The following is an 11392-nucleotide window of genomic DNA, read 5'->3' as shown; positions in this document are numbered from 1 at the left end:
TCAAGTCCAAAGTTTGGAATTTCTGAGTGCTTGACCTATTTATTATTAGTTAGTAAGCCGCTTAATACTAACATTTCCCGCCATTCCATGTTCACAAATAAATAGTAAATGAGTGAATCATTCCTATCTAGACACGTGCTTAATAACCAGCAGTGAGATTATCTCTATTCGATGGCCATTTATTATGTTCAAGGGGTGTGTAGCACAAAGTCTTTTTGCTTTTATTTAACAATGGACATTGGTGAGACAGTTAAGACATTATATTTCCACACTCTTTATTGAATATACATTGTAATCTACCTGTAGAGTTAATTTAAAAATTTGTAAATGTATATCCCTATTCAATAACAAAAAAACCCCAAGTTATCCCAAGGAGTTGTTCCATCAATCCTTCTAGTCTTTAAATATTGCAAAGAAATGTTTGCGTTTTTTTGCGTTTTGGGTTATACATAATTCTTTCAGACAAAACACTGAATCACGAGGAGGAAATTTTTTGAAGAGTGGGTTAAATTTTCCAAAAAAACCGCCAAGACCACATACTTCCGCTCAAATTAATAATCAAGAAAATGTGGAGATTGGGACTTTGAAAATTTGAATTTCCCGTGTTTCCGACAAAATTTCGGGAAGCTGGGACAAATGTCATAGAAAACTGGAAGATGTTTTTAATAAATACTCTAGTGAAAAGGATTTTAGTATTTCAGTTATCCAACCTACTTGTCAACGCTCAGGCCGCCCTGAAAGAAGAGTTTCCTAAATGATTCAAATACATCAGAGCAGGTTTACGCTCCAAGCCGATAATTAGTTTTGTTGTATTATTTTTCCGTATTCTGGGACTTCAAACGTTAAATGTAGGAAAGTTTTATATTTTAGCAAAAAAAATTATTTACATTTTTAATTTCTTCCGTAATCTGTTACCCCAAAGGTTACATATGGACAAGTTTCAGAATTTAATCCACCTAAATCGGCATATTTTCCACTGTGTGACGGACTTCTATGATCGGCCGAACAGTAGTGTCTAGTGGATGAGCTCCAATGGTTTCTCTTGTAATGAGATCATTAGCCCATACACGGCCGTTGTACGGCCTGATCTCATTACGGCTCAATATTTTTTTATGTTGGATATGGATGATAACTGGAAATTTATTTGCTATATTCTGAAACATAGTTTATGGCGCAAATATGCAATATATTGTGCGCAATATAAAAAGTGAAATAATTCCGGAAATTATGGTTATCATTGTCTCAAAATGTAAAAAATAATACACTGATACACAAATGAAAAAGTGAAAAAATGAAAATCATAGTAATAAATTCAAATGAAAAAAAATTATAGCCAATCCCCAAATATTGAGCTCAGAAATATAACTGAATACTTACATCTGACGTCCAACGTGGAGCTAGATCTATTTTCATGCAATGTGCAATGAAAAACTTTGTACTAAGAAATATTATTTATTTCACCTACAAAGTGTAAATTTCTGTCTAACTGAAACAGTAATATAATTGGAAGTGGACTCTGACTGTGACTCTAAAACAGATCAGAGACCAATCAAATATTAAAAGGTATATATGTATATCACATTGAAATAATATCATTTAGGATTGAAGAAAAACGTGCAGCTACCTTTTTGTAGTCACCAGCCATTGTGGAGGGGATCTGAACTTCTAATCACTTTGAAGGTTCTATTCAGAACGTTTTGTTGTTTTCATTTTCCAGAACATAGTTCCTGAGGAGGTCTAAATCAATTCTACACTGAAAATAAATGCCTTATTTAAATATTTACATATTTTTCTCCTGTGACACAGTTCCGAGGCCATCTAATGGAAAAGTCGAGAGTTTGTTTAAGATCTAGATAAATACAGTAGTTAAAAGTAAAATTGGAACCACTAAATTGAATCTATTGAAAACACTTTTCCGACTTCAGAATAAAAACGATCTCTTGTCTAATCATGAAAACATCATCAGAAAATGAATAGTCATCAATGACTAGTCATCTTCTAATGATAAAAAAGTATTTTTGGTTTGGAAAAAGTGTTTTAATAGGGTGGTGAAGATGCAGAAAAGACCATTTGATGAAATCGCTCTGAAACTAATCTATGGTTTTACCATATGGTGAAATAAGTCCTTCTGAGCAGCGTCAGTAGTTGAATACTTTTCACTTCTAGATGAACGATTTCTCCAAATTCTCCAAAATAATCGATCCAGACAAAAGATAGTCTTGTACTCCACATATTACTTTTGCAATTATCCCTCTCAAAATGAAAGTTTTAACATTTTATTCGTCATGTAAACAGAATGACTTCTAGGCTTTATAAGAAAAACAAGTTTTTCCAGAAAACATAAAATTATACAAGATATATAATAATATATAATTGATTAATATAATATGTTGTACTAAGTATTATTATAGAAATTCTGTTTCTGAAGTATTCAAAAACATTATAAAAGGACTGTTCATTAAACTGAAGTTTTGATAAAAATTGTACTGGTCTAGTACTACTACTTTTGACCATAACTTTTTCTTTCCAACTATTCTCTTGATAATTTTCAGAATGTTAATTGATGATTTTTTATGTTTCTGGTGATAAATTTGAAACTTATAGCAAAATCCTCAGATCTTTCTTGCTGTGCGCTTCACTAACCAAGTCAGCATCATCAGGAGATGACTAAAACTGTCATCTGTCAGACATATATTTTGTTTCGATACTAAAAAAGTATCGGTTAATGCACAGGTAACAGAAGGGCTTCTCAGATGGTATATAATAACCTGTTACATCATTTAAAATCTGTTATGTTTTCTTTCAATATATTTATCCATTCAGTACAGTATCATAATTCTTCATTTTTTGTAGGTAATCATGATCTTATCTAGTTTTTATGCTCAATAGTAGAAGTCCTAGTTGTATGTACGAGTCTGGAATGCCATTTTTGATAAAGTTGATCTATTATTAGTCCTAGCTGAGACTTAGAGATATAACCTTTGTTCTTATAGTCAAAGCATATACCACTGATGATATCTGCCGAAGTAGCAGACACAACTTCAGGTACTTATTTTATTATCTTTAATCATGACTTGGCCTTTGCCTTTGAGAGCCAATGTTCTTATAATTGATCTATTATTGTTAGAGTTGCACATTTTTGTGCAACTGTTTCAATCTTTATTCAAAACAAAACCTATCTCCACCCTCATGTATCTCAATATGTCATGAAATGTTTAGAATTTTTTATTGAAATTTTCGAAAATATCTCTTTTTCAATGCCGAAAATTTAAATTATAAGTACTTTTCGCGTCCATATTTGAACATGTTTTCCTTTCTTGATTCACAGTGTCGATGTAACAAATCTACATAGGTGTTATTGAAACTTTGTACATTGGCAATTATCATTCGTATCCACTTGAGTGCTTTACGCAACACAAATCTAGAATTTCTCTACATGGTGCAAATAATAATGGAATATAGTGTACTGATAGTTATTCATTTGTAAGGGCATAAAACTTCATGAAATTTCACTTCTTCGATTCTCCCTACAAAACCACAACCTTTGGCTTCATTCTGACATGGAATCGACAACGTTTCCAAAATTTCTTCGAGGACAAAATTCCTCGACTTTCCAATCGCGGCCTGACAAAAAGGGCAGTTTCTCATTTTCATTTTGCAGTTCTTACATATCGTATGACCCGTTTGACAGTTATACACCGGCGGGCACATATAATCCTTGCAAATCGGGCATTCGAAGCTCTTCCCGAGGATTTCCAAGTTGATTGGAAAAGACTGCTTGGGAAATCCCTCAGCTAAGGGTTCGAAGCTTTGGCAAATCTTTACCGAATAGCTCAGTCTCATGTCCTTCAGTCTTTTGATTTTGACAAACTTTGTAGTCATGAAGTCGAAGCTTTTCAAGTCACACAAACCTATCTTGAGGAAATGTAAGCGGTGCAGGTTATCGTTGAATGGCTTGATCTCTTGATTCTTCATTTTCAAGGTGGAATCTTCATTGTCGGAATGACAGGTTAGTGAAACCACATAACAAATTCCACAGGGTTCTAAGCAGAGGGAAAACACTCCAAAGTAGTAGTTGTAGCATGTTATGTCTCCAGTAGAGTCCTCTGACTCGCAGTTGCTGTGAACGAACAGCAGCATCACTATTTGATTGACCACAACCAGGCAGACCTGAGTGTCTGCTATAAAGTTCCAAATTTTTTCCTCTTTGAGGATTTTTTTCGCTTGTACCTCGTTTGTGAAGATATATTCCTTGTGGAATTTCACCCAATGGTCCAAGATACTAGTAACCTGGTAAGAATCCCCGCAGAAGTTGAAAGGACACGTTATCTTTCTGATCTGGCATCTCTCATGGTATTCACCGTGAGTTCGCGCTGGAATGTCGCTCATCAGGAGAGCCTTATCGTATATTGATGGGCAAAGGATTTTGTTCAGTCTACACGAACTCTCGTGTCGTTCCATGTTGTTCCAGGAGAATTGTATGCCACAATACATGCATGGGAAGGACGTTACCTTGGCGATTTGCTCGTAAATTGCATTTCTGGGCCAGCCGGGGTTGCATCTACCACAACTATGCTTTTCTTGGTATGTGGATATTGGAGGGATGGATAGGTAGCCATGACACAAGTCGCATTTCAGTTTCTCAGTTATGTAGTCGGGAAGGATGATCGGGCGTCCATTGCCTGAAAATGAAAATTTTATTATACATTCTCCTATGAATCGCACAATTATAGTCATGGAAGTAAGGTAGTTTTTGTGTTTTTTTTGTTTCAAGAGGAACTTCTTTTAATTCAGAACCATTCACCATCCCACATTTTACTCGAGAATTGCTGATGTCTGCTAACAACAACTAATCAAAACAAAACTTTATTATATAAATAAATGAACGATGGGATTAATATAAGAATTCAATGCAGAGGATATTATATTTTCCTTTACCAAGGAGAATGTTTCGAGTATTTTACTTGTGTTTATTCCATTTATAAATAATTGAATTATACTTTACTACTACCCACAAACAGTACAATGTTTAATGATTATTCACTTCAACCTAAACCACGTTATCAAATTTATTATAGTCACTTTTTCGAATTTATTGATGCAAGTAAAATAAAGGTTTATTGTCTAACAGGAGTAATCCCAATTACTAGACAAATATAATCAAGATTACAGCTATGACTAAGTACAATGGAATGGCTAATAATTTTAACAACCATTTTGCAAATTCAGATCTCAAAATTTTATCAACACAAAATAATATCGGTAAAGTGAGCGATAGCCTCCAATAGTCACACCTTGTTTTTGATTCCAGTCACAGAAAATGATTTAATAGCAATTGTAAAAAATATGAAAAACAAAAAGAGTTGTGGAATTGATGATGTTGCAATACTTATCGTTAAAAGTTGTATATATGAAATAGTGTTTCAACTCATCTGATAAATATGTCATTCGAGCAAGGAATTTTTCCTGATGATTTTGAAACAGCTATTGTAAAACCACTATACATGGACACATTCACTTTATCATGTTTCATGAAAAGTTTTGTTTTTTGAGGTTAGGACTTTCAAACTTATGACGTTAGAATTATTTTTCAGTTTACTTGCATTTAATAATGACAAAATGAAAATTGCAATAAAAACGGAACTAGGTACATGAAAACAGTTGAACGGAATCAATACATAAATTTTACGAATTATAACAAATTTGAACCGATATAAATTATATTATGTGCTGAAGAGGATATTATGATGTCTTGAAAAGAAACAAAGAATACTTGTTAATGTAATTTCAATCTTCGCGAAATTAATACTACCCATGTACTTTCAACAAAACAACCTGTTTAGTCAACATCATGCATGCATTGTTTTGACGTCAGGGATTGCGTTATATTATATTTGTTTTCATGCCACTCCAAAAATATAAACAAAGTACCTCGGAAATATGATTAGTATTATAACCACAAGAAAAACAGGAAAAGAACTGTTTCACTTTTTTGAATAACTTATGGCACAAAAGTACTTACTTGATGTTCGAAGTTGCACTTCAATTTGAAATGACACAGCAAATGAAACTAAGCCGGCCTTGGGTTTGTCGAACGTTCAACTTTTTTTCATCACGCACTTGGCATTGGTTTCAAGGTAATTACCTGCAGCTAACTAGCTACTTCGTTGAGAGCACCGAATTTTGCTATCTTTTATGCTTACTGAAATTGTGTTCAAATTGAGATAAGATACTAATTACGTGTTATCGTTTTCGGTATTTTGTATGTTTTATTTATATTCAAAGTTAGGCAGCAACGCAGTTTTTAGTATGGGGTTTTTGAACTCTGTGTTTTCGACTGAAATAAAGGTTGTTACATTAGTTATTAGAACCTATTTGATGCCAAATCCGTAATTAATGACTCAGAAAACCTTTATGAATTCTCACATAACGAAACCTTGTCAAAACACATTACATCAACATTACAAAGAAACTGGTTTTTATGTTTCTATATATATATATATATATATATATATATATATATATATATATATATATATATTATATATATATATATATATATATACAGGGTGTAACTAAATAAGTATAAAACAAACGAGGAGGTGATTCCTCATCGAAAAAAAGATAGTATCTTTCATATAAAGAAATTTCATTGAATCATCCCTTGTTAAGATACAGCCCCTCAGTTACAATATTGAAATTAACCTGACGTTTTGTACTACCAAAAAGACACTTAGCCAGAAATGTTTTTGGTTGACCCCATGGTTGTAAGGGGTGGAAAACGCAACCCCTAAAATTAATTTCCAATGTAACTTTTCGTCTTATTATTTGTTCACCATTTAAAAATGTATTTCTGATAGCTTGTTTCATTCTAAACAAAAAATGTCTCTTGGATTTTTTGCCCAAAATAAACCAGTTCGCAGCAAAAAATTATTTTAGGAACAACTACAGTGTTAAGAATTATACGTTAAAAGATAAGACCTCGTTAGTCCTTAGCTCGCACAAGTTTCGAATTTTGAGCAACAGTTGGTTAACAGAAAAGCAGATTTCAACAGATTTTTTTAACTATGAGTTTTTTATTTCTACAATCAGAAATTTGTGGTAGATAAACCACCACAATTTTAATATTTGACTTAATAATTTGTCACTACCTTTTAGCCTGCTTCAAATAGCAGACAAGGGCGTCGCCAAAGGGGGGCAGGTGGGGGCAGTTGCCCCCACGCGAGCCGCTGTGAACGAGTCACTTTTTAATTGGAAGTGATCAACGAAACAAGCTAAACAAGCGAATTGGAAAGCGATTGTAAGACTACCGGCTTGCCTGTTTTAGTCAATATTCATTTATATTCATTAAATAATATAAGATCTCTTAGGCTTAACCTAACAAATCTTACAGTTGTTGATGTCCTAAAAGAAACAAATTCCTTCTTTCCCAAAACGGAAAAAGCATTGAAAATATTGATCGCTTTACCATGCACGACCTATACAGTAGAGCGATCCTTTAGCAGCCTCAGTAGAATGAAAACATGGCTAAGAAGCACCATGGCAGAAGATCGCCTTAATGGTCTGGCCATGATGAGTGTACACAGAGCTATAATAAATAAAAATCTAAATAATTTCAATGATAAAGTGGTTGAAAGTTTTGCAAAAAATCCCCGCAGGTTATGTTTCAATTAAATATAATTTTTGTTAAAATAAATATTTATTACAGTGTTTAAAAGTTTGATTTAGTTATTGTACTATCGAGGGCTTGTGAAGTTTTATACATTGATATCAGAACCGTTCTTATTATAATCGTCATCGAGGCAAAGACTTCCAAAATGTAACGCTTCATGCTCTCAACTGTACCAGGCGTTCATATTTTTTATCCTCCATAATATTGCCCCATTGCCCCCCTCATTCATAAGCTGGCGACGCCTTTGATAGCAGACCCTAATTAATTATCCAGTTTTCAACTTCATGAGAACTAATTAAACAGTGGCCCGTTATTTATTTTATTTTTGTTCTGATTTTTAAACATATTGATTTCCAAGTGTTCTAAAAGATTAAGTTTCATACTTTTCTCTTACCAATATAATACCTTATAGTCTCGACCATGGTACTCTTCCAAAAGACAGTTGTTCAAATATTGGATTTATATATATTTTTTTTGTTTTAGGCACATTGGCAAAGGCTGTGACAGAGATACCTACTCTGTTCAGTCACAAAGAAAACTTTGCGGGGCTTCGCCAGCTGCGATTGATCTCCTACCAAGTCCTGGAGTTGGTGCAGAATGGACAAAACCACTTATTTCTGATGAAGGACATGAAAGTGATCAGATGTTCGAGTTCGATGGTGAGTGATAGATATAGTTTGAATTAAACTTGAAAGGTTACAAAAAATTAAGTTCACATTTCATTTTCAACTAATCAAACAGCGAGAGTAGCAAGACACAAATTATTGTATCTCATAGTAAATAATCAGAAGTTTTCATAGAGGAAAAATCAGTTTTCTGTCTACACAGAAAATTTTTGAAGATTGATTGGTGTTGGAAAGTGTATCTATGAAAAGTTATAATGAGTATTTCAGACGATCGTGACCTCAAAGTATTCAATGTTGCATATGCCCAATATGGCACATTTTCGTAAATTCCATTTACATTTACTTTCTTGTAGGGATGAACCATTACAAACAGTAGTGATTTGTTAATATAATTCTTGTAGATTGGTCACAGTGCCCCAGCAAACAGCATTTCCTTTTTTTTTCCAGTAATGGAGATATGGAATGTTATCAAAATATCTCGTACTTTATTTCAATCAACTTCATTTTCTTTCGGAGGAAGTCAAAAAAAACTAATTTCTCAGGTTCTCAACTATTACTAAACAGTTCCTTTTGCCCCTTTAGGTTCCAGCACTGCAGTATCTATTCCTAATTCAATTTTGGACCACAATCTACCACCTACTTTCACTGTAGCTACTTGGATGAGGCACGGACAACATCAAACTCAAGATAAACACCTTAAAGAGCATATAATTTGCACTGCCGATGATCACAGTAAGTAATTAGTACAATTTTTCTTCTCTTAATAATTTTTTCAATATATTCAAATAACCTTTCGATTAATTACTTATTTTTGACATAACGAAACCTTGTCAAAACAAATTACATCAACACAAAGAAACTGGATTTTATGTTTCCATACATCTTTCATTTTGAAGTAATCATAATTTTTATTATTCAAATGAATATATATATATATATATATATATATATATATATATATATATATATATATTTTTTTATTTCAATATTAAATTTTACAAAAAGGATTTGAAGCTTTATATCTTCTATTAATTATCTGCGAGCGCTTTCGACAGTTGGTAGTACTGTCATCTTCTTGGCACTTCTCAAACTTTTGTAAAATTTAATATTGAAATACTGAAAATAAAGGAAAATTAGTTGCATCACTCAAAATAAATATATATATATATATATATATATATATATATATATATATATTATATATATATATATATATAGCTGTATACCTTAATCTCATAGCTGTATGAATATTACTGGACTTTTTTCCCAACACCAAATCGTTATATTTTTAACACCTCGACACGTGTTTCGATCACCAAGTGATCATCTTCAAAGAGGAAGATTAATCTTCCTCTCCAGTAATATTCATTACTACACCAAAGGTTCCAAACAGTACATCATAAGTTCATAGCTGTATACCTAAATCTCATAGCTGTATATCTAAATCTCATAGAAACACTATTGATTTCCTTGAGAATAATATTTCTCAAGTTACTGTAAACTAGACATTGATTGGTAAACATAATTGTTCATTTTTTTTAATTATTATTTTTTAAAGTGTAAAAAAAATTTGATATCTCAAACTGAAATTTTTACCATGCGTTTTATCAACATGGATAAATCCTCTCCTTAGTACATGTGTTATATCGACCAGATATGTTGATTTCGTTTACAATACAGTCTGATAATTTGTTTCAGAAATGAACAGGCATCACTATGCTCTTTTTGTGAGAAACTGTAGATTGATTCTTCTTCTGAGACGTGACTTTTCAGAAGGAGATCTGAACATTTTCCGACCTGCGGAATGGAGATGGAAAATTTCCAAGTAAGTACATTTTCTGATGTAAAAATTCCACTTTCAATTTGATCATATTACCCAAATCATTTCAGTTACTGAATTTACTGTGAAACTGTTTGTTGGCTGAGAAAGCCTAAATCTCATAATACATAGTTTCGTTAATTTTATAATAAACTTTGTTTATTTTAATTTAATTCTTTAAAGTATAATATCGTACAAACAATAGAATATAGTAAGATTAGGGAAGATATTTTTGAGTGTCTGCTTCATCAAACCTCATTGCTAGATTCAATTTCTGAAAATTATATTTTTTCAACCAGTATGTCAACATCATTTCTATCCCATTGTTATTATTACAACTAGCTACTGCAGGATAAAAAATTCAATGTGAACCCAAAAAATTTGTAGAATACATTTATTATTCGGTACTGGCTTTTTTAACCCAAAAATATAATTTTAGGTGTGTGACGACCAATGGCATCATTATGCCATCAACGTACGTTTTCCTGATGTTGAGCTCTACATCGATGGTCAGCTTTTCCGAGGTGAGAAGAAGAATCCAGAAGTCATAGATGACTGGCCACTCCATCCCACGAAAGGAATCAACACTACTCTCACTGTAGGCGCGTGCTGGCAGGTGATTATTAACAATAATTCTAATTTAGAATTTTATGGTTGAAGTTTTACCTGATTTTTTTGGTTTTAACTGATGATCATATTTTCAGGGGTCTGACAACAAAATGAGACATCATCTTAAAGGATATTTGGCTGGATTGAGTATTCTAGTCGGAGAAACTGAAAAACCTGAAGTGTTGAGTTGCCTGCATCAGTGTAAGGAGAGTTTGCAGGTAAGCATTATTAAGGCTACAAGAATCATTTGTGGTCAGTATCAGTCATAATTTCTCTTGGCTTCTCTCCAGTAAATTTTTTTACAATTACCTAGTCATCATTCTATTTTTCCAGGTGCCTGCAATGGAACTCCTTCAACCAGGAATGGAACTTCTAACAAACTCGGACTTAACCGAAGTGACAGTAGAAGGTGATAATAGAACTAATCTAGAAACATTGGTCCGTAAAGTAGGTTACGCTAACTCTAGAGAATTCCCCACGCCAGGAAGACGGAATTTACGCCTATCAACTACTGTGACTTGTGACAATGGAAAACAGGTATGATTAATTTTTCATGATCGCGAGTATACTTTGTTATTCAAACTAATTATTGATCTAATGTGCCACCTATTTAGGGGAACAAGTAATTCTCAGTACATGAACTGATAAACATATTTTTCAATTGCA

At 32.8% G+C, this 11392-nt stretch overlaps 2 protein-coding genes across 3 annotated transcripts in view; one reads left to right on the top strand and one right to left on the bottom strand.

Moving 5' to 3' along the window:
- The window catches only part of Cals (calsyntenin 1), a 159448-nt gene that overhangs the window by 135882 nt on the left and 12174 nt on the right, over positions 1-11392 (top strand). Inside the window, 6 exon segments of the mRNA XM_074173725.1 lie at positions 8156-8331; positions 8881-9030; positions 9997-10127; positions 10557-10733; positions 10822-10944; positions 11060-11263. Of these exon segments, the coding sequence (XP_074029826.1) occupies positions 8156-8331; positions 8881-9030; positions 9997-10127; positions 10557-10733; positions 10822-10944; positions 11060-11263 (961 nt within the window).
- LOC111504326 (uncharacterized) lies at positions 1433-6269 on the bottom strand. 2 transcript variants are annotated; one of them, XM_023158850.2, is made up of 2 exons: positions 6023-6269; positions 1433-4682 (listed from the first exon to the last, which is right to left on the bottom strand). In XM_023158850.2, the coding sequence occupies exon 2, from the start codon at positions 4492-4494 to the stop codon at positions 3478-3480; it is 1017 nt and encodes a 338-aa protein (XP_023014618.2). In that variant the 5' UTR covers positions 4495-4682; positions 6023-6269; the 3' UTR covers positions 1433-3477. The 2 variants fall into 2 exon arrangements, with proteins under 2 accessions (XP_023014618.2, XP_074029825.1); XM_074173724.1 differs by lacking the exon at positions 6023-6269 and adding an exon at positions 5932-5953.

Source organism: Leptinotarsa decemlineata, unplaced genomic scaffold, assembly GCF_025532065.1.
Source record: "Leptinotarsa decemlineata unplaced genomic scaffold, Ldec_3_MD MMD2_tig00000505_RagTag_RagTag, whole genome shotgun sequence".
Taxonomy (NCBI): domain Eukaryota; kingdom Metazoa; phylum Arthropoda; class Insecta; order Coleoptera; family Chrysomelidae; genus Leptinotarsa; species Leptinotarsa decemlineata.
Note: the sequence above shows the minus strand (reverse complement) of the source record. Positions and strands in the feature narration are given on the sequence as shown.